The 24,312-nt window shown below is 43.8% G+C and overlaps 1 protein-coding gene across 4 annotated transcripts in view; it reads right to left on the bottom strand.

Moving 5' to 3' along the window:
• Positions 1-24,312, bottom strand: part of YES1 (YES proto-oncogene 1, Src family tyrosine kinase) — a 321,603-nt gene that overhangs the window by 74,672 nt on the left and 222,619 nt on the right. For all 4 annotated transcript variants that reach the window (XM_069219977.1, XM_069219978.1, XM_069219980.1 and 1 more), the window contains exons 4-6: positions 15,128-15,226; positions 12,951-13,054; positions 12,721-12,870 (exon numbers count right to left, since the gene is read on the bottom strand). In XM_069219977.1, coding sequence (XP_069076078.1) covers positions 12,721-12,870; positions 12,951-13,054; positions 15,128-15,226 — 353 coding nt within the window. The remainder of the gene's footprint in view (positions 1-12,720; positions 12,871-12,950; positions 13,055-15,127; positions 15,227-24,312) is intronic.

Genomic DNA, 24,312 nt, shown 5'->3' with positions numbered 1-24,312 from the left:
TGTAGCCAAACTAGCCAAAGCAGATAGAGAAGACTGCACGGAGCACAGAAAGAGCAATACTGAGCACAGAAAGAGCAGTACTGAGCCCACATGCACAATTAGTGAGGCATATAGTGACAATTTACAAGCATAGGGATTGAAGGTGAGGAAGGGAAAGCACAGGAAATGTTGAGATTAATTTATGTTTGAGAGGATGATGAAGAGGCGAGTACGGAGATCCTTTTCTGTAGCATTGTAAGGATTTGTGCTAATCTTAAGAGAAGGAGCAGTTTTGAAGTGGGACACAGCATTTTAATTTCAGTCTACATATTTTTGATTCCTGAAGGCTTAGCCGATAGGGGCCAATAGTTCCAAACTCCGGAAGAACAAGGGACACCTATAGTTTCCTTTACCAAAAATCAATGGACCAGCCTAGGTTAATGTTTGAAAGACTTAAGATTTTAACTATCGTGGTAGTAGCAGAAAAATTAATTGAGAAACTAAAATTAGCAGGATTTCAAATGCCCAGTATTTACAGTCTCAGCTCCTTGGTGTATTGCTGGAGAGAGACCAAGTCAAGAATATCCAGGTTACTTAACTTCCGTAACCTTCTTTTGAGCAGAGACTACCTAGCCACAGAAGCCTCACATTTTTAATATTTCCCAGGTGTCAGACAATCCTCAGCAGTTACTCTGCACAGAGTCTATACAGGCGCCACTCCCATGACCTGGTGTCAGTTGCTTTTGAGACTGTCCACCCCCCTAGACGGAGAGACCCAATAGCAAATTCAGGGTGCAGATTCTTACAATCTAAATAATGGATAGAGTCACAGAACGTCGAGGTCAGTAAGGAATCTGCAGCTAGTCTCTACCAGAAGGAGAGTTACTATAAGTATCTTGTTCTTTTGATAGAGACTTTTACATGCAGATTCCTGACCTTCTGATTATGTACTAAAGCAGTAACTATTATGAAGTGAGTCTGTGAATAGACTCAAAACAAAAGTCCTGCAGGACCGAGCAGGCAAAATGTCCCTCTCGACCGAACCTGTATGTCCAAAGAATAGTGCTTCATGAATATTTGAAGGGATACCCATGGAGCCACTTAGCAAATGTTTAGGGCAATGACTTGCCAATGCAGTGGTAGCAACTTTGACCCTGGCAGAATGAGCATGCAGTTATTTCCGGATGGTGCTTTTTAGCCGATGCACTACAGATCTTATTGCAAAGCATGTTCCACCCCTACAAGGTTCTCTTCAGCACAGCCTTGCCTTTTTTTGCTCCAGAGAAACCCACAAACAGTTGATCATCCACTCAAGTGTTGTTCGGTATAATCAATATAAAAACTTAGAGCACTCTCTGTTCACACATTGAAGCCTCTCGTCCTACTTAGAGGGGTGAGGGAGAACACAGAGTGCCATGCCAGCAAGGTGATGTTTTGACCAACATGGAACGGTATCACAACTTTGTCTGTGAAGAAAGTAGTGTACAGCAGGTTGACACAGAGCCTAAAGCTCACTCATGTGCTGCAACAAGGTTATGGTGACGAGGAACATTGTCTTGAGGGTCAAAAGCCTCAAGGAACAGTTGTCAAATGGCTGAAAGGGAATGCACATCAGAAATGCGAGGACCATGTTAAGGTCACACTGTAGCACAACAAAGGGAGGGGGAGGAAACAAGCGTTTCAAAAACAACAGAATACTTAAACAATGAGGGCTGATTGGGCAACTGCAAAAAGGCTCAAAGAGATAAAATATACCCTTCAACAGTGTCCAGAGTAACTCCTCACCAGCTAGGGACAAAACAACAAAATGTCAGATAACTTTGCCTGGAGGAAGGTCTCTCTCTCGAGCACCGCACCAAGCCACAAATTTGTCCCAACAACAGGTGTGTACAGTTTTTGTTTTGGGGTGACAGCCTGCTAAGGCGACATCAACCACATACAGAGGAAGGTTTAAGGTGTTTAGCTGTCACTGCTCATTCTCCAAGCATGAAGTTGAAAACTGCGAAGGTCCAGGTGTAGAGCCCTGCCGCTGAGAGAGCACAACCTACCAGTGGGGGCGCCTGATCGGAGAACAGATGCTCAAGCCAAGACGATCTGGATACCCTACTCTCTGTGCCCAGTATGGGGCACGAGGATGACTTGGGCCTGATCAGTTCCTGATCTTCTTGAGAAATAGGGGCAGCTGTGGTATCTGTGGCAAGGCATACAGAAGCCCAAATTTCCACTCGAAGCGGAACCAGTCTCTGAGCAAGACACCTCAGAAACTCCAGTGAGCAGAAGTGCTGAAATTGCATGGCCTTGGCCGTGATGAATAGAAAAGGCCTTGTGCCACCTCCGGGTGTAACTGGCACTTGTTGATCTACCAGGTGCTGAAAGTTGAGCTTGTCTGCCCAGGCATTCAATTATCCTGCCAGGTGGTTCCCTACCAGGAAAATTCCTTGGTGGTCTAGCCACTTCCAGAGGCACAGTGTTTGTGACTCCATCCCACCCTGTTTGTTGCAGTACCACATGGCCATGGTGCTGTCCATAAGCACCTATACCAGTGTCCCCTTAATGGGTGAATAATGTTTTTTAGCACCAATCAATGGTCCTCAGCTCCAGAAGGTTGATATGGAGCCTGGTCTCCGCTGGAGACCAAAGGCTTCTGATCTCCACCTCTCCCAGATGGCCACACCAACCAGAAGTGATGCAGCAGTCACTGCTGTCAGCTCAATGCAGGGAAGGGAGAGGGGTCTGTCGCTGACCCAATCAGAGTCCATCAGCCACCACTGCAAATCTTTTGCAGTCTCCTCTGAATCCTGAACATGGTCGGAAAGAGGTCCATGGATGTTGGGGCCATGGAGTCTTCAATCCCACTGCTGAGCCAGGATACGCCACCTGGCGTGCTTGACCAGCAGAATACCAGAGGCCATCAGTCCCAACAGCATCAAGATTGACATCACTGAAATCCAGAACCGAGGCCGAAAGATTGGAATCAAGTCTCCCAAACCGCACAATGTTCATAATTGCTCCAATGAAGGGGAGCATCTGGGGAGGAGTCATTTACGACTTTGGCACATTGATACTGAACTCAAAAGATGACAGGAGGTTCCCCGTCATCTGAAGGTGGTTGACTTCTGCCTGCGGGGAGCCTGAAATCAGCCAGTTGTCAAGGTAGGGGAACACTGACCTCCGAAAGTATGCTGACACCACTGCCATCACTTTTGTGAACACCCAAGGGGCACTGGTGAGACTAAATGGTAGCATAGAGAATTGAAAATGCTACTGTCCCACTACGAACCTCAAATAGCACTAATGGGCCTGTAGAACGGGTATATGGAAATAAATGTCCTGCAGGTCTAACACCCCCATCCAGTCTCTGGGGTCGATTGCACCCACAAACTGGGCCTGTGTGAGTTTCTTGAAATTTTCCTTCCAGAAGAAGGCACTGAGAGTGGCAAGTCTAAAATGGGACAAAGTCCTTCATCCTCCTTGGGCACAAAAAAGTAGCGGGACGAGAAACTATGTCCTATTTCTGGTACAGGCACCCTCTCAATAGCTTCTCTGGCCAGAAGATCTTGCACTTCCTGCCGCAAAGCAGACCAATGGAAGGTGCAGCAGTGTGAGACCCACCTGTCTTATGTTACGGCCTGCCAACCCAGCAAGACTCACCGGATTCTGCCTCAAGTTGTGGGATAGGCTTCAAAGCTGAATGACTTGGGGATCAAGATGTATGGTGCTGTCCCTGGGCCTTCTCATGAGAGCGAAAAGTGGCCAGGTCCTGCCTAGATTTCTTGCACTATTTTCTTTGACTTATCTGACAGTTTTGTTCAAGGCAAAGACTGACGTCTGGAACAAATCCTGAGACTTTGAGATCTCGAATGGGACAGGGATGTAAATTTCAATTTGGACCGGTCTCGTCTGGCCTTCGGATTCATCAACATGCAATCACTTCAGGTCCTAGAGTTGTGAGTCAACCCCAGGACTACAGGCAAATTTGATGAGGGTACATCACAGACCTTTGTGTGCAACAGTCCTTACAGGGCTTAAAACCTGACGTTTTGGGAGGTTACATTCCTCTTGCCTATAGTAAAAAGACATTTTAATTGACGTAGGGAGTCTCAAAGAAATGCAAGTTAGCTCCACACCAGCATCTGGTGGTGTGGAAAGAAAGGAAATGGCATCGGCACACAGGAATGGCACATATTAGAGGCCCCCCGGTCATTTTCAGAGCAGAACAGCGTCAGTGCAGAGCCATACAGAGCCACCTTCATGCACACATAGGTACAACTGAAAAGTTTCCGGATCCAGTCTGACGCCTGGGGAATGTTCAAAAGGTGAGAAGCCTGCAGCTAGAAGTCTCAATCAGGAGTGGCCAACAGTGTGAGTCAGTCCCTCTGCTGACTGGTTAAGTCCTAAGATTTCAAATCATGAAGTGAAACCCTAAGCCAACCTTGCATTACTATCTTCCCACGAGTTAGAGAGTCTGCCACAATCGGCTGGGTGTAGGACAAAATAAGCAAGGTCAATAAATCCAACAGCTCTTGGGTTGCTTATTCCTCTTTCCCTCATCTCAAAGGAGGTACCTTGCTTCATGTGCAGCTCAGCCTGTGATAAGACTTTGATTTCCTGGTTGTTCATAGAGCAAGGGTATGTACTCTTGAAGAGTCAACATGAAGGGTCTCGTTCCCTCTGCCAGTAGTCTACACTTTACAAGCACTTACAACTAAGACCATTCTGGTGAAGATCTGCATTTAAGCCAAAAGGTATAGTCCTGCACTTTTGCTCCTAACACGAATTTGCATTGTCCTCCTAAATGGAAGCAGATAACTTTTTTACTCTACAGATGAAGAACTGGTCAAGTAATCTACCAATTGACTAAGTAATGATTTAGAATTAAGTTCTATTTTGCACTTCTCATTACACAACGTTCCCACTCCAAACTCCTAGCACAAGTAAGTCAGAGAACAGAAGCCCTGTCCAAATTATCCCTCCCTCACACACACACACACACACACACAACTGTTGCCATACCATCAGCACTTCGAATAGGAGCACTGGAGATTCATCCTAGAACAAAAAAAGGGACACGAGGGGAAGGATAGTAACTGGAAGCTGACATTTAAAACTAGCAAGGCGACTTAGGACTTCAAGGTGTCATCTGTGATCAGTGTCCAGCAAAGGTAAAGGTTGAAAGCCTTTCCTCCTACTGGTGTGAACTGTTCCTCTACCAGTGATTGGGGATGGAGTGGGAGCATCAGAGTAATGGAAACAACCACCAGGGCCAGTGAAGAGGGATGGAAGACAATGAGGACTGTCTTTTAGAACGGTGGATTTAGAGTTATGGCTATTATACACATTATGGGATCAACTTGCTCTCTTCTAGGCCTTACATGACAATTTAAAAGTGCTAATTTACAGGACCAATGTGGGTCTGCTGGTGAAATAATTGATAACAAGTGAAAATGATGCTTTACTAATGTGTAAAGTGGCTAGGTCTTTTGAGACCAAGACATTCAGAAAATAGTGGTGAAGTGAATAATGTGGATATTATTGCCCTCAGTCCTTGTCTACTCATCCTCTATGTACATGAACTGGCCATAAAATAAGATACAGAAGGAAGACAAATAGTGCTGTAAATTGGACTATGAGAGGTAGAACATGTTACATCTCAAAGGATGTTTAATTCATCCTCCTTGGTCCTCTTAGCAACCTGCACCAGGATGGTAAAGAGACTTGTGAAGGGTAATGGAAAGGTTAGGTTGCACTAGTGCTAGAGCAGAAGCACCATCTTAAAAGGCTTTGTAGGAACTAATTGACTTCTGTATCAATGCTTTCTCTGCATTATAACCAAAGAGTAAGTATGCAAAATTGTTGCCTAGGATGGTTCTAAGTTTGCCTGCAAAAATACAAATATACGTAGAAGGTTCAGAAATGCAAAGAAAGACTCTTAAAGGTAGGAAACACTGCAATCTATTAGAGAAGAGCATGCATGGTACACTAGGTCCCTCTCACTAGTGTATCTTCGAGGTACAAACTTTGGCCTGCAAAACATTCTGAACAGGTGCTCTTTACATAAAAATACAATACAAATTGCTTGTAACACAACAAGATACTCCAATCTCCCACCTAATGATACCATGTTGAATTACAACAGCCAAAACATGAGACAGTTACCCTTCATAAAGAAAAGAGTATGCCAGGGCAGAACTTGTGGAATTTCACTCCGCGGAATTCCATAGAGTTACATAAAAACTCAGCGAGATTCCTGAGTAGGTGGAATTTGGAGACTTTGTGCTGCTTTTAGTGCTGAGATCTTGTTCCACCCCCTCCACCTGGAACGACTCCTTGTGGCCTACTGCATTGGGATACAACTCCCAAGGACCATACATGCAATCTGGACATCTCCCTGGACTCCTTTCTGTCCATGACCCGCAAAGTCAACCAGTCTTGTCGTCATGCTTCCACTCCCTTCGACTCCTTCGAAAGATCTTCAAGTGAATCCCCATCAAGACAAGGAGGACAGTCACCCACATACTCATCAGTAGCAAACTGGACTCCGGCAACGCACTCTATGCCAGCATCACCAAGAAACTACAATCAAGATGACAAAGAATCTAGAATGCAGCAGCCCGGCTCATCTTGGTCATCCCCCCGACACAGCCACGTCTCCTCCCACCTCAGAGACCTAAATTGGCTCCGAGTCAACAAGCGCATCACCTACAAACTAATACACACCTACAAGGCACTACACAACATAAGACTGGCCTACCTCAATCACAGCCTCACCTCCTACGTACCCGACAGACAACTGTTTTTCCCAGCTCACCCTCGCAGCCATTCCCAAAATCCAAAAAAACACAGCAGAAGAAGTTCCTTCTCCTATCTTGCAGCCCTGACATGGAACATGCTACCTCTCAAACTCAGACAGACCACATCATTGAAGCAGTTCAGGAACAACCTCAAGACCCTGCTATTCGATTGAGAAGCTCGCCCGCAAACAGCGCCTTGAGAGCCCACGGATGATTAGCAGCGCTACTGGAGTACTGATTGACTTGACTGATTTGATTTCCATGCTGTAAAATTATGAACATAACATGTGGTGCGCCAGATGGCACAGCTTCTTTCTGCCACTCAAGTAGATTTTCTATTCGAGCGGCACCTTTCTCAACGTGAACCACCTGCATTGAGAAATCTCGCAGGGAGGCATTTTAGCACCCAAAAAACGCACTAGGGGACACAAATTCTTTTAACATTGGTGAGCCACATGAGAGAAAAGAAACTCTGCCATGGTGGGGTTGGTGGAGATTTACCAGAACTCCACGATCCAAGCAAGGTGCGGACTGGGCAAAATGCCACAAACTCCGACAGTGGAGCAAACTTTTTCACCTACCCCTAAGACAATACCTTCAATGCCCTTCAAGAAACCAGAAGCAATCCCATTAAATGCCCACATTTATCAAATTTCTGGCATCACACCACTTCCTGTAACCTCATCATTCTATCAAATACAGGTGAACTGTGGGACCTCAATGTGTACAGAGGTGGACATTATAGACTGGCATGGTCATCTTTTTCTTCCCCAGTACTAGAGAGCGCATAATTTCATATAAAGTTAGGTCTCTTGACATCAAGATTATATAATTTCTAATGGTCAAAGAACACACTGATGCCTCACTTATCACTAGGGCTGCTGGCCATATGGTTGGTGTTGATCATCTTTCAAACCCCTCCCCCACCCACTGGATTCCTACCAGCCATCTCAAAAAAACAATTAACCTGCGAAAATCATTCATGGGGGCTTCTCTCTATCGGCAGACAGAAATCAATGACATTACAAGGTAGGCTGCTGTAAGCATAAACTGTGGGGGAGGTGGCTTACACCCGCTTAATATAATTGTTGAGAATAATCCAGTAAGGAAGCTAAGGTGCAAAGATAAAACACGATCACCCTCCTAGCTATATTAAAAAACATGTACTGTCACAGCCAATAAATTCCACCTTTTTGATCTATTGGCTTTGTCAAAAAACACCTTTTGCTGATGGTGCTCAGCATAAACCTGTGGCCAATGCTGTGCAGCATAATCCTTTTGCTGATGCTGTGCAGCATAATTTTTTTTGCTGCTGCTGGGCAGCATCAGAACTGCTCCTCCCCCCCAAAAAAGGTGTGATGATACACACACACACGTGTCATGAAACTGCTTATGGGTGCGTTGTTCAATATCTATGCAACAACACACATGAACACAAAACAACACAAGCACCATTTCTTCATGCTTTTATTAATCATTCCACAATGATGGATGCCAGCTGGACTGGTAAAAAAAGAAATCAATCTTTTCTTAAAAATGTCATCTACTAGGCCCCCAAAAAATACTAATAGATAAAATAAATACATAAATTGGGATAACAATGGAGTGGTTAGGGAAGCTGGTGGGGGGAAGACGATATCAATGCAGAGGAGGGGTGTAGGCAATGGGTGGGGGAAAAAGGAGAAGCTTGAGGTGGAAGGTGCATGGGGAGTGGAAAAGAAAGCTAAAAAATCCCTGGCAGGCAGAGAAAGGATGACCTGGGAGTATAGGGAGGAAGGAGGAACAAAGTGTGCGGGGTTGGGTATTTGAGGTGGGAGCAACAAGAGGGACAGAGCAAGAAAACTTGTGCACTGCTTAACAAAATAAGAACAAGCATTTGTTCTTGCATCTGCGAGAGGTAGAGCTACTGACATTGTAAATGACTGTCTTATTTATGTGTTTTAGTTTGGAGTGCAGGGGATGTGTGGTTTGTATTTTGATAGTTGTGAAATTGTGCAGTGTGGAATGGTGTGGTACAGAGTGTATTTGTGTAATGGAATTATGTGGCATGGTGAATATATATGAGTGAGAGTGGCATAGAATTTATTTAGGAACTGTTGGAAGCTTCCCTTTCATAGAGGGTATAATGCAAGCTTCGCTTACACAGAAGGTACAATGCAAGCTTCAATCACAGAGAAGAATAGATATAAAGGAAGACAGAGGGATAGGTAGTTTATTTAGGAACTGGTGAATGAACTTGAGACAGAAGCTATGTTGTAGAGCATTGTGACTTGATTTTCAAAATATAAGTAAAGCTGATTTTTGACTGATAAATAATGTGTACTGGCGAAACTTTGTACAGATGGTGCTATTTTGTATTAGAGGTATTACAGTTATGGCTGATATGTACTACCTATGATAAATCATTCCTTTTTGCTAACGTTTCTTTTAAAGGGTTTGCTAGTAAAAATGCTTGATGCATTGTGGTGATTAGTGCTGGTAGTAATTTGGCATATTAAGACCACTAATGCAATCTTGCTAGATATAGTTAGTATTACAATAGTAATACTACTACTAGTTCTTGATTATTTTTATTGAATATACTCAAAAATATTTGGAGACCCCTGATGTATAAAGGCTTTTGAGAGCAGTATGAGAAGGATACTTTAGTTAATCAGTAGAGGAAGGTGTAGGTAGAGGTATGTCTAATTGGAGGTAGATGTGGGTAAAGGTAGGTGTAGGAAGAAATAGGTAGAGGTAGGTGGAAGTAGAGGCAGGTGGAGGTAATGATAGGTGTAGGTAGAGGTAGGTGAAAGCAGAGGTAGATAGAGGTAAGATTAGGTAGGTAGAGGCAGGTGTAGGTAGAGATAGATGTAGGTAAAGGTAGGTGCAGGTAGAGGTAGGTGTAAGCAGACGTAGAGGTAGGTAGGTGTAGTTAGAGGTAGGTGTAGAGATAGGAGTAGGTAGTAGTAGATGTAGGTAGGGGTAGGTAGAGGGAGGGAGGTGTATGTGTAGGTAGAGGTAGGCGTAGTTAGATGTGGGTGTATATAGAGGTAGTTGTAGATGGGGTAGGTGTAGGTTGAGGTACAGGCAGGTGTAGAGGTAGGTGTAGGCAGCAGTAGAGGTAGGAATAGGTGGAGTATGTTGTAGATATAGGTAGGTATAGGCTGAAATAGAGGTAGGTGTAGATAAAGGTCAAGGTAGGTGTAGGTAGAGGCAGGTGTAGGCACAGATATATGTAGGTATGTGTAGTTACAGGTAGGTGTATGTAGTGATAGGTGTAGGTAGAGGTAGGTGCCAGCAGAGGTAAATATAGTTAGAGGTAGGTGCAGGCAGAGGTTGAGAGAGAGGTAGGTGTAGGTAGATGTGGTTGTAGGTAGAAGTAGGTGTAGGTAGAGGTAGTTAGAGGTAGAGGCAGGTGTAGACAGAAGCAGGTGTAGGTAGACAAAGGTGTAGCTAAGTGTAAGTACAGTTAAAGGTAGAGGAAGGTCTAGGTAGAAGTAGGTGTAGGTATAGATAGGCATGGGGAGAGGTAGGTGTAGGCACAGATAGGTTGAAGTAGGGAGAGGTAGGTACAGGTAGATGTAGGTAGAAGTAGCGGTAGAGGCAGGTGTAGCTATAGATAGATTTAGATAGAGCTAGGTGTAGATACATGAAGAGGGAGGTGTAGGCAGAGGTAGGTGTAAGCAGAGGTAGGTGTAAAAAGAAATAGAGGTAGGTGTAGGTACAGGCAAAGGTAGGTGTAGATGGAGGTATGTGTAGTTAAAGATAGGTGTTGGTGGAGGTAGATGTAGGCAGATGTTGAGGTAGAGCACATGCCATAACTCATACATAGTTCCTCAGTTTAAAAGTCGACAGCTACGGCCATTAATAATAAAATCCTCTTCCATATTAACGGTACTTTGTATGTACTATATTTATTATAATGTATCCGTTTTCCAAAAGCCCAAACAGACGTAATTTTAGTAAATGAGACATATGTAGCGTACCAAGTGCACAGAGGAACTGAGGCAAAAATATTAGTTGCAATAAAAGTCTTAAGGCTAAAGCATCTGCTTTACACAACAAAACAACAACAACAACAAAAATCACAAAATACTGTTACAGTTGCCGAAGTCTTGACAGTGAATGGGCCATGAACAGTACAAATTGCCCAAGATCACCACATGCAAGGGTGCCGCCTAGACTAAAATGCAATGAGCTTTTTTTTTTTTTGCGGGCCGGCACTTAGTTTTGTACATCAGGTATTTCCTGCAAGTAAAAAACACATATGGGAAAGATGAAGTAAAAGAACAAAATGAAAAAAAAAGTCACAAAGGGAGAAACCAAAAAGCTGCAAGACTGAGCTGAAAGGGCTGGGAGTGGCTGTACATGGATAAAAGTGGTATGAGCTTTTATCTACAAATTAAGCATCGTGCCACATATTATGGAGACAAATATTATTATTTTTTTAAGCATCACAATGGAGAAGGCACTCCATTGATAATTGTCTATTGTGTAACATTTATTATGTGGGCTACACAGTTTACACAGTTACAAAAAGTCAAGTTAATTTTTTAGGAAAGGAAAAACAAGTAGCTGAACTAACAGATTACGAAGAAGAACGCTTGAGCAGTTACATTAAACACACCTCAGTAAGTGCTAGGGCTCTGCTGACTTTCCAGAGTCCCTTAGGACGTTTCCCAAAAAGCGTCAATCCTGCTGGAGTTTTTAGTTTGATGAAACATTCTGACTGGATTTTCACTCGCAAAAGAGTGCTCGGATGGTCAGGATGGTTTTTTAATTCATAAAAAAAAAAAGCCTCAAAGCCTGTTCTTTATTTACGCCGTGATCCTCAAGGGAGACTCCCAGCCTGTAATACAAGCACGGCTGAAGACACCGTTCTAAGATTCCGTGGGGTTTCATAAACATGCATGCTCTACTCACACAATATTACTAGTAAAACTGATTTCTTGTGCTTTCCACAGCTGACTTGATTGTGTGATAGTTAGGACCAGTGGTTGAAATACATTTAAAACATGGGAACGTTGAGAAGAAGGAGCTGGGCTGTGTGTGACTTGGAATGCATAGCAAATGTGACTTAAAGATAAGATTTACAGCCCTGTTTACAACAGAGCTCAGAAAGACAGCTCTCCTCTAGTGCTCGAGCTGAAAGATCAAAGTAGTCCCTGAAACCATCATAAAATGATTAGCAGTGTATCAAGGTACTAGTTGGTACGATCTCCTAGGAGGAAATCAAAAAGAAAAAGGTGGAACAAAGAGTCAGATTAACCAATAGCAAGCAAGGATTTTAAAAGGGCACTGGTATGCACAAACCACAATCAGTGGGTTGAGCTGAACCTCACAAACCATCTACAACAGGTCGCTAAGTGCAAGCGTCGTCTAGTCTCCATTTTCAAAAGGAGTTCTCTGGGTGTGGGCATTGGAAGGATACAAGTAATCCATTTAAAAGTATGTTAAGAAGCTATCCTCCAGGGGAGGAACAAACAAAGGAAGAAAAGCCAATAAATAAGAGGTAAGCAAATTAAAGTGCCAAGAAAGGCAATCAGTGATAAGCAATGGGCCAGCCAACTTTGTTTCTGGTATGGTCCACAAAAGGTGTTTCAAAGACAGTGAGACAATAAAATCAACCCATTGTTAGGGGCATAATCATAAAAGAGACCATATAATAGGCTCCCCTCTTTCGCTAGCCCATTAAAAAAATATTTCTGGTAAAGATGTTAAGAGGACAGGGAGCTCATTTACTATCGTTCACTTTGTTTTAACTTCATTAGGTAGCATATAAGAAATGTCATTTGGAATGGAGAAGAGTGAGCCTGGAGAGTAACAATGCATCACTGTATGATAAAAATGCATGTCAATCATGATAGTTTAAAACTACCCAGACATTTAGGTGAGCTACTAGGCATGCAAAACAGTAATTAAGTAATATGTGGATTCTGACTGAGAATCAGGGTTAAACCAGGCCTACCTTTGTAATGTTTAACCAACTTCTGCAGTGACTCGAACTGTGCCCTGGTTGTGATGTAGTATCCACCATTGTCAAGTTTTCTGATTTTGTAGTGTTTCACATTATCTCCCCTCGCCTCGTCCCAGTCTCGTATAGAAAGGGAATATGCACCTGGCGCACAAGAAACATATGGCTGATTAACATAAAAGCAATGTCTTCGAAAAGTGGTGCAAAACATGTATTGTATTTACCTTTAGTGGTTTCACTTTCTCTGACCAAGAAGGTCCCTCTCTGGTTCCCTGGATTTAGCAATAATCGCTCTGCATCTTTTCTACCCATTTTTCCAAAATACCACCTGAAAAAAGTAGGCGCGTTTAATTTAACAATTAGCACCAGAAAGCACATTCCAGCACAACCTTACACTAACTTTCCATTGACGTGTGTTCCGAAATGCTGACAGTCTGTATTTGGAACATAGGTATCTTTGTCCTCATATTTCTTCTGTATATACCTCCTGGGCTTGTATGTTTGAGGGTTTTATTCCCATCGATTCTTTTCTCTTTCCCACCTACACCCACCTCGTTCTCTCACCTACGCAGAAGTGAATCACGCAGGTAAACTTCTACAGTGCAGCATGTTTTTGAATATTAAACATTCTGTAGGCAGAGATAGCAGGCTTAGCAGCCGACACACTTTAAAAGAAAATTATGAGGAAAAAACGTCAGTTGTTTATGCATTGCTTGGGCATACCTGGATGAGAAGAATAAAACAGAATTATTTAATGTCACCACAAATCAAAATATGTATTCCAATGTATATGCGAATAATAAAGATAGGATCACTGGGAATGGAGAGAAGTTTCTGTACCTGTGGCTTTACACGATGCAAAATGCACGCTCTGCTTAGCTGGATTCACTTTTAAGCGGGCGGGCTTCTTTTTGAGTTTGTGGATCCAAAATGGTGATTACGTAAACAAAAATCATCAGCACCTATAGACTTTTCTCTGAGGTTTCCGTTCTTCAAAGTCTCTCTTCATTTCAATATCAGAGACCCGGTATCTGAACCACGTTCCCATGTTTTCCCACTATACCTCAAAATGCCTCATTTTGCTTTTTAACACATTAACTAAAGCGACTGAGCCCATATGCTCAAGCCGCTAAAGCCAGCTTTAAAAATATATATATATATATATATATATATATCACTCAAACTACTCCAGTCCCCTTTCATCCACTGCACTGCAAGGGTGGCGAGTGTCCCAGCACTCACCACCACAAAGAATCTTGCAAGCCAAAGGAAAGTAGGGGCCCAAAACAAAACCTTTATAGCCTGACTCACAAAAAAAGTATAGTGCAAGTCTGCTTACACTGCACATAAATTACACTGCAGTCAGCTCAACGTAAAAGTTACATTTGCAGATGGCATTCCATAGCCTGATTCACACGATTTTTACTTGTAGATTTTGTGACCACAAATTCAATGTTGTGCCTGGGAAAATCTGCTAATATATGAGATTTGTCACATTAGCACAGGGTTTGGATGGGCACATGGGTGTTCCCAAAGGGTGGTAACAGGCAATCGCGGAATGATCGAAACACCCAACAAGGGGGAACTACGTAGGCATTTCACTATTTTTTTCTAACTACCCCCAGTCTGGTAACACAAGAATTTACTTCCATATAAGGCGTGAGTGTTTCCAGGCTCATAAAGGGGATACAGAACTCCCATAAGGCTTCGGCTGGAAGTGAAACAGGTTGTTTCAGCCGGAGAAATATTTTTCAAGTACAGAAAATAATTTACAGTTGCTAATGCACAGTCTAAGTTTACACCTGCAGAATGTATGGGGCGGTAGAAGCAGGGCCGGCCCTAGCGCTGGTGGCGCCCTGTGCGACAATGTTTGTTGGCGCCCCACCAGGGACCGCCTCACTACTACCCTTTAACGGCGCCCCTCAACACTCCAATCTCTCTCCAGGCAGAACATTAACCACCAGTTATAGTGGCATTTTTATTGTTGCCTGAAAATTGCTGGAGGCAAGGAACGCTGCAGTAGGCGCTTTTAAAATCATAACATACTTGCAAACACGGTGCTCCCACCCGAAGTCAGCACCCGGTATGGTGCAACCGGTCGCACCGCCCTAGGGACGGCCCTGGGTAAAAGTAAATCTGGAAATCTAGGAGCTGCATAGATTTACTTGCATATGGTTGGGGATCTTAGTGAACAGCATAAATGTCAGAAAATCCACAGGAGGAAAGCTAGGAATTCAGACAAAAAAAGTAGCGAATCAACGCTATGATTTTAAAACATGCTTATAGGGGTTATTGAAAGCAGAGCAAATATTTTTCAGGCGTCGAATGTAAGTGGCGTGTGCGGGCTGTTAAAATGAATGTGCGATCTCAGCGAGTTCGCAAATTGATCATGACATCTTACTCTTCGGCTTGAATAGAGTCCGCTGGGGCGACATAATTGCTGGGTATGTATCCAGTTTTTCCAGTCGCAATGGATCTTGCCTCCCACCAGTCTCCCTCCCTGTAATAAAAAAAAATATTAACATAAGTGACGCCATTATCCCTAGAGCGCATTACAATTTAGGGTGCATTTGTGTCAAACTGCATTATATTCAGTGCTAGAAGTCTATACAATTCATAATTCATACTGAATGTGCCTCAAGCTCAAAATGACCATCACTGGTATAATTCCACACCATAAAAACTGTACATCTGTATTGGAAATAAGCTGAGCGCAGAAAACGGATTCAGTTGCATCGCTGGGTCTGCCAAAGTCTTGGTGTATCACGTGGGCACCCAGATAGCCAATAGAAAGTTGTGAAACAAAATCAGCTTAACACAGAGTGCACAAGGTCAATCCTTGCAAGGCGGGTATGATTTTGCCTTTGTAATGCACGGATTCTTTAAACATGCGCTGAAAGTTTCTAAGCATTTTCATCATAACGCTCTCTCCATTCCATAGTCAGCCATCTGCGTAAAGGATATAAAAATACATATATATTTAAAATCACATGTGATTTTGTCACTGGGGTCCACTGTCCGACTCGAAATGTTTAAAATTAGCCACATACTATAACAAGCACTGGCAAAGCACAAGATCTCGCATTTTGCTCGAGTTCGAGCTATTGGTGTTGTAAATGCATAAACTGACTTTTCTTGCACATAAATTGGTCAACCCTGCCGCAAAATGTAGTCCTCTCTGCCACATAATTCTAGTGATCCAGCATATAGCTAAAGCACTTCCATTTACCTTCTTTCTATATCTGCAACAAAAAATGAAAATATTGCCATTACATATTATATTTTATTATTTTGCAAAGCCTCAAGGGGTCCGCCACTTCTTAGAAATTTAAATAATATTAACAAATAGGTTACTTTCACTAATGACTCAGTAGGGGTTCCCCATTCCAATAATGATTCAGTGGGGATCCCCAGGTTCCAGTACTGATAAAGTGGGGGACCACAGAAGTCAAAAGGTTGGGAGCCACTGATCAAGACAGAAAAAGCACATTGTGCAGCGAGTTATGGGCAAAAATGTTTTTTTTAAAGGAATACCCCGAAGGCACAGTGAATATTGCAGTAGCTTGACTGTAATGCGCAGAAAAGCCACTAGAGGGCACCACTATAAAAATACAATTTCTAAAAAACAGTCATGTAACTATACAGTCAGCCCCTAGAGAGCGTACCCACAAGAAAATAGAATGTCAGAACGTAATGCACTATGACCACATATTTAGCCCCTAGAGGGCATTTTCAGGCCTAGCAGGCCTACTGCAATACTATGACAAACAAGGCCCTTAAAACATAAACTATACCCAACGTAAAACAAAAGTTCCAGCCAGGAGAGAACTTAAAAAGACATTGAATGGTGGGAGGTGTTACTATCTTGGGCCCTTCCACAAGCTAGTGTGGGAACCCAGAGATCACCTAGACAGAACGAGCGCCTCGTGCTAAACGGTCCCATTGCTCTAGGACCACCACATGGTGAGTTATGGGCAAAAATGTTTTGTAAAAGGAATGCCCCGCAAAGTATTATGAAGCAAGTTTCTGAGTGCAGCGAACACTGTAGTACCTTGACTGCAATGCTCAGAACAGCCCCCAAGAAGCAGATGCAGATCCTATAGCGGAGGAGGGTGCCCCTCACCCCCGCAAGCAGCAGTGGCAACCTTTTAACACTATGTTTATTATTGTTTTATTGTTAAAGGGGTGGGGCTACAGGGCACACCAGGGACGGAGGGGGAGTGCACAACACTCCCCTCAGTGCGCCTTGTGTTTGATCGGCTGTCTCAGGCCGGCCAAACACACATGCACACTGGGCTCTCTCCAACACGGCACTGTGAAGTAGAGTTGGAGAAAGCAGGTCTAGGTTCCTAGTCTGCCTCGGAGCATCAAGCAAGAGTGCACCAGCGAATCAGAACGCTGCTCGCCAGCAGCATCAGAGCAGTATTCGGATTGGCTGCAGGGCAGGCTGTGAGTCTGTGACTCCAATAGAGGCTGAAGTGGGACATAAAGGCGGCGGGGAATAAGGAAAGTCTTTTTAAAAATAATTTTATTTTTTCTCTTTTCCCCTAATCCCTCCCTGCCACGTGCCACTTCACCCCTTTTCCACGCCGCAAGCTGCTCCTGCCTGGAGGACACTATATTAAAATAGCATTTCTAAGAAACAAGGTCAAGTAACCGTATGCAAAAGGTATGGGGAACTTAGTGGATAGACTGCCAGGCCTGTTCAGCTGGTCATCAGATCACAGATGTAGTGATCTAATTTAGACGTGAGGTGTGGTAGCCGTGTTCTCCTTACAGCACAGGTGGTCTCACACACATTATGGTGTCATACTTCATCATTTGACCACCTATCCCCACCTATGTAGGATGGTACCACCTGGGTGGACTCAACCTCGTTGTTAAAAGAACTCTGAACAGGCCTGACCGGTCTGTCCACTAAGTTCCCCATACTCTGTACTGTTGATTCTTGTCACAGGGAGGTAGTATGGGGACCTGATCCTCCCCTATCTCGCTCTGTGTGTATAACAAGTAACCATATAGTGAGCCCCTAGAGGGCTTAACAACATGAAAACAGAATGGCAGAAAGTAATGCAGTGTAACCATATATGTAACCCCTAGAGGGCGTAACACCTTACACATTTTCAGGCCTAGCAGGCCTACTTGAATACTTAAAAAGAAGAACCTTAAAACACAAACGCCTCTCCGCTGTAAAACAAATGTTCCAGCCATGAGAGAGCTTAAAAGGACACTGAATTGTGGGAGAAGTTACTCTTTTGGAGTCCCACAACCTAGTGTGGAGACCCGGAGATGACCTAAACAGAGAGTGCATCATGATGAAAGGTTTGGTGGTGGTCCCACTGTTGGAGGACCACCACAGGCTGAGTTATGGGCAAAAATGTTTTGAAAAAAAAAACTCCCTGCAAAGCATTATGGAGCTAGTTTCCAGAGTGCAGTGTTAATTGTATTATCCGCTCTCCTGCTGTGCCAGGAGAGCTGCTATGAGGATTTCAGTTTTTTCCTGTTTTAAATGCTCCAGTTTGTACATTTTTCAACTGCTAAACTTGTTAAGTAGTACTCATGTAAAGCCCTCCTCAGATCGAGGTTGAAGCTTGATGTAGTCATGGAATGCGCTTCTCCGATTGAGTTTACGCTAAATGAAACTTCACGTCCTCTTGTAAAGCACTCCTCTGATCGAGTTTGTGCTATATGAACCTTTTAAAAAAGAAATTAAATACAAAAAAGGAACGCCCCCCTCCAGATTGCAGCCTTTGTGTGCAGACACCAGAAAGTAACAGCAGCGTGCCCAAGACAAGGAATAGAAAGAAACATATGGCCGTGAAGCGGAGAGGCAAAAAAAAAAAGTAGTGCGCCACACTAAGGTATATGGCCGATCGTGCAATAATCCATGTAACCGGGTCAGTCTCCAAGGCAGTAACAGAGCAGCCGCAAGGCAGGACAAACGTGAAGTGTAGGCCTACGAAATAAAGGACATTTTCAAAAGGCAGGCCAAGGAACGAATTAGAGTGATGGGCGTGAGATGGGCATGTTGCAAGCCTGCAGATGTAGCTTACAACATATCGAGAGTCAGCGCTTGTGTGCTGCCTAGGCTCAACCTAAAAGTTATTAGCTATTTCAATGAGCGAGGAGTGGGAGTTTGAATATATCTACTCTATCCTACCAAAATCATCAATGTTTCACCGCACCTCTACAGCCTAATCATACAAAATGGAACTGAGAGGGAATGGGCAAAAATGAATTTCTCTTTTAATTTATTTTGGGTCCACCAAAGATAGAGGTTATGTCAATTTGCACAGCCCTGTAAAAGCCTAGGGTTCTAAATGGAGTCCTTAAGCACTACAAGCTATTGTCACGCAGACTTTCAAGGATGTAGTAAAAACCCCAGAAGCTGTCCAGGTATTGTCATGGCCTCCACCATAACAAATAAATACTTCTTTATATTACAGTTCTGATGGAGGAAGAACTTATGGGTGCATAAATGTTTTTTTTAAAGTTTTTATACCTGGGTCTTTAATGTAAGATGTGTTTGAGAATTTCGGGTTTTATTGCATTATAATTCTGTCATAATTTGGCAAGTGTGAATGTTGTTCTAGAATTTTGCAGTGCTGTTTTTTAACATGGCAAAGTGGACTCAAACCATGGGACCTTTTTCTCGAACCACACGTTTAGGTGTGAATAGGGCTGATTCCTTTGCTTGTGAATATCCAGATGTACGATGTGCTTACTTGATTAAGCAAGTCTTACTGCTGGAAATTCAGTACAAACACAAATCTGGAGTAAGACACACCTCCTCACAGAAAAAGCTTTATGATCTGGACCAGATGTGTCTTCTATTCAAGAAGAAGCAGTTTAGTGGCTGGGGGTAAAATCGCAGTCTGGTTTGGTATTCAGAGTTTGGTAGAATTGTATTAATGCTGTTGACGGTTGCTGTGTTCCCTAGTGGCTTGTAGTATGTATTGTAATGGGATAATCTGTGAGCAGAAGGTTGGACATTAAGAATCCTGTGCTGCTGATGTAGTCTGGGCTGTTGCGTGGGAGTCAATGTGGCAGACTGCCTGGGTGGCTTAGCTGCAGTGAGATGGGTGGGCTTGGATGGGTTCTGGCAAAGGAATATGAAAGTGGCATGCATCACTCGGAATAAATCCGTCTGTAAATCCGTCTGTATTTAACTGAAACAAGATGGGTGAAGCAGAGAAGCAACAGACCACAATAGCCACTCTAGGGATGAGGTTAATACCTAGATGAGAAGGGTTGAAGATATTTGGGTGATGGTTCTATCATTGTGGCTTTGCACTTATTTTAAATCCTGCAGTTTCTGTCTGCAGTGTATTACGTGATGCAACAGCTCAGATTCTGGCCATCTTACGAAGAAGTATGGCTTCCTATGACTAAAAGACAAGCCAAAGATTCCTGTCGCAAGAGCACGATCGGGCAAGCTTGGATGGCAATTTCAAGGAAACTGAAAATTGCTGTTTTAAGCCTACACTTCCCAGAGGTGTAGGGTGATGCATCACTGGTTAGATGATCTGAAATGGGCTGTTGGTTTCAGAAGGCTATGCGAAACAAAAACAAAATTATTAGTTAGCGATAAAAAGCTCAACACACAGAGCACCAGTGCAAGTGTACTGTAATACCAATTAAGATAGCCAACAAAATTGGGGCTAGAAGGCGGAGGTATCCATTTGCACATAAGGCATACAGCATTGTACAATGCATAAAACGCAGTAGTGATGCTGCAAGAGCTGATGTGGGAGCAGTAAGTGTTGTTAAAAAATAGGCTGCACATATGGGGTGTTGTTTCACGATTACTCCCCGTGGTGGTTCATAAATGACTTATTACCTCTCTCTTTGTAATGGATCCACAGTTGCCAAATATTAATTTAGATGAAATATGCAACTAAGGTTTTTAGTTTGAATAAACCAGCAGCACATTGTTACACATTTTACTATTGTATTAACACATCTTGTCATGGTTTTAATTAACTCAAGCAATAAAATGGACCTGCACAGGCTGCACTGTTGATATGAAATTCATGAAATCTAAAATGCCTCTCTTAAGTTCATCCTTCTCTTGGATGCATTTTAAAGAGGGGTATATTATCTAGACTAGTAGTGTTGTCAAGAAGTTGCCACAACCCTGATAGCCTGCTTTTGCAGTGTGGTGCCTTGCCAAACTCGCAAACAGTGCAACAGTTACGATTTAACTTTGCAGAGTCACAAATGGGATACTTATTGCCAGCGAATAGTAATGTGCTGCTCCTGGACGCTGCCTCTGCCATTCTATAACTCAGCAGTAGCCTAGGGTTAAGTGATTGTTTTACAAGGCTAAACAAACCAGTGCAAAAGCTGTATTGGATCAATGCAACTGTTGTGTTAACTGTGTAACTCTAAAAGTTATGGGACCGAGGTCAGGATTTCCTAAAATGATGTGGTCTCCAGCAAGAGATACAAAAGGTAGGACCACCCAAGCACATTGTAGTTTTCTTTACTGGAGAAGCGAGCAGCTGAAGCCCAGCAACAAAGTGTACCTTCTGCACTTGCTGCAACCATGGAAACTCTGACTCACACTTGCCAATGACTCTCCACTCAACAGAGGGAGGACGCAGCAAACAAGAGAGAAAGGAAAAGAACTAGCAGTCCTCTTACAGTTTCCATACGTCTTGTTCCAGAGAGGAAAGTGTGCACACGGCTCTCCCTTCCTGAACTGGTGCAGGGCTTGTCCTTTTGCTCCCCTCCTAAGCACATAACATTTATATTTTATTATTAGAAAAAATATAAACACGAAGTAGTTAGTTATTGAAGCTAAGACATGAGTAGGGAACTATATCAGAGCAATCAGCTTGTTTTTACATAGGAACCGAAAAATGTAATAGAATACAAAAGACCTCTCGGACTACAGCCCCACATAGTACCACCAGTACAGTCAGTACCCTCTGCTTCTCGATATGATTTGTCTGCAAGACTTGATTTTAAGGGCAGCCTCCATCTCTTTTAGAAAGGCAACAAATAACACAAAGATGCCGCAATATGTGGAGGGCAAGCGAGCAGGGAGATCTCAGCAGAAAAGGGTGGCTTGACAAAGGCAACAGCGCTGAATTTAAGTTATGCCAGGTGTAGCCACACAATGCCCAGATACACCCATTACATGGCTGGGTAGAAACTCAAATGGACAAGTACACCTTTGTGTGTCAGACACATAAACTAGAATAAATCCAATGTATCCAAACTCAGGTCCTCATTACAAGTGTGGCGCCCATTGCGGTCCGACCGCCACATTACTACCCTTAGTTTTCCACCCGCGGACCTAGCAGGAAACCCATAATAGCTCTGGCGGGGACGTATCCGCGTAGGCGGCGGCCACCATTTCTGGAGTTTGGCGGACAGAGTTTTCCACCCGCCAAACTCCTAATGGGACCCAAAATGTCACATACTTACAGCCACAAAGCCCCATGTCACAACCCCCATTTTACATATACCACACCATTATATGTAGATAGATTCAATTCAATTGGATTTGAAAAGCGAGGCTAATCATACGCAAGAGTATTCAGGCAGTAGGGTCTAGCTGCTGAAGATGGTAATAGTCAAAGAGCTAGGTCTTGAGTCCCTTTCTGAATTCCAGGAGTGAGGGAGACGTTAAGAGGTGAAGGGGAAGTTTGTTCCAAAACTTGGCAGCAAGGTAGGAGAAGGAACGTCCTCCACTGTGGCTTCAGAAAATGTGTTTAGAAGGTGAGTGAGGAGAATCGCAGGTTTCTGGAGGGTCAGTGGAAGTGCAGGCAGTAGATGAAGTATGCTGGTCCTTGGTCGTGGGGCTTTGAAGGCATGTACCAGCATCTTGAAGTGGTTTCTCTTCAGAATGGGGAGCCAGTGGAGCTTCTTGAGGTGGGGGGGAGGAAGGGTTGTGGGTCTGTTTAGGGAGGTTGAGGATGAGTCTGGCAACAAAGTTCTGTAGTATCTGGTGTTGCTTCAGGAGTTGGGTGAGAATTCCTATGTAGAGTGCGATGCCACAGTCCAGGAGACTGGTGACTAGGGCTTGCGTGACAGTTTTCCTGGTGTTGACGGGGAGCCATCAGAAGATTTTCCAGAGCATGCGGAGAGTGAGGAAGCAAGCAGAAGAGTCTGCATTGATCTGTCTTTTCATGGCGAGTTTGCTGGGCAGGATGAGGCCAAGGTTTGGGCATGGTCAGTCTGTGTGATTGAGAGCCTAAGTTCAGGGGTCAGAAGGAATCGCTTGTGGGGGGGTGGGTTGTTCCTGAAAATCAGCACTTCTGTTTTGTCTGTGTTGAGCTTCTGAAAGTGAGAGGATGAGCTGGGTGTCATGGGAGCTGTTATGGGATCCTTGGATCGTGATTTGATGAAGGCTCTTGATCAGGTGGGATATGGTGTTGAATGCTGCTAAAAGGTTGAGGAGGATCATGACAGCTGTTTCTCCCCAGTCAGGGATGATTCTGATGTCATCCATGGCAGGGATCAGGGTGGTTTCAGTGCTGTGGCTGGCGCGGAATCTGAAATGGGAGGTGTCCAGCAGACTGTTGTTCTCCAGCTGTTCTGTGAGTTGTTGGTTGATAGCCTTCTCGAGGACTTTGGCGGTAGAGAAAAGAAGAGAAATGGGGTGGTTGTTCTTGTGCTCGATGGCGTCGGTGGAGGGTTTCTTGAGGAGGGGTTCAACCTTAGCATGTTTACATTCTTCTGGGAAGATAGCCATAGTGATGGATGCATTGAGGATGGAGGTGAGTTTGCTGCTGCCAGAGAGCAACCACACCCTCAGAGATAGCCATCACACACGCTCTGAACATGCGACATATCCTTTGGTGTAGCCATGACATGCCTTGAAATGGCAATTGTACGCCCATTAGGTGGTCACAAGCCAATATAGCATTTTTTGAGTCAGGTGCATGCTCCCATATCCAGTTACACTACACACACCATATGCTAGGTGCAGCTTCCTTTCTTTGCCCGCCTTCCTTTGTCTTCAGTACATTTATTAAGGTATAACACTATGATGTGGTAGGATGGGCATTGGTATTTTACTTCCTGGAGACAGAGGAGTGGGTGTATGGCAAAGGAGACCTATCTGAGGCTTGTCGCAGCCCCAGCAGTGATGCAGTGTTGGCTCCTAGCCCGTTGGTTCACATGGCGCCGACCAATTCAACATTTCAAACTGCGGACATGGAGCAGGGGGGAGGAGACCACTCACCTTCCCCCAAGAAGAACAGTAGTGAGAGGCAGGCTCCAGTGCAGAAGGCAGGTGTGGGCTGGAATAACACGTTTCAGGCTGTGGTATGAAAGTGTAAATCACCACGCTCCCGGCGTGATTAAGGAGGCACTTAAAGCACAAAGTTTGGCAAAAAAAGACTTAGTTACAATATTTACTTCTACAATGAAATTCACTATCAAAACCAAGCCTGTCCCATCTTCTTTCAGCTGAAAACACGTATTCTGCTGCCTTAATTGCAGTAAAATGGCTTATTACGGATATTTAAAATCGGAGTGTGGGAGGAAAGGAGCAGCAAAAAGCATTTCAAGTTTGAAGAAGCCACACCGGGTACACTTTTGGTGCTTCTCAGATGCATTGTAATGAATTAA

The sequence above is a fragment of the Pleurodeles waltl genome, chromosome 2_2 (genome assembly GCF_031143425.1).
Source record: "Pleurodeles waltl isolate 20211129_DDA chromosome 2_2, aPleWal1.hap1.20221129, whole genome shotgun sequence".
Taxonomy (NCBI): domain Eukaryota; kingdom Metazoa; phylum Chordata; class Amphibia; order Caudata; family Salamandridae; genus Pleurodeles; species Pleurodeles waltl.
The sequence above is the reverse complement of the archived record's forward strand: the minus strand, read 5'-3'. Positions and strand labels throughout refer to the sequence as shown.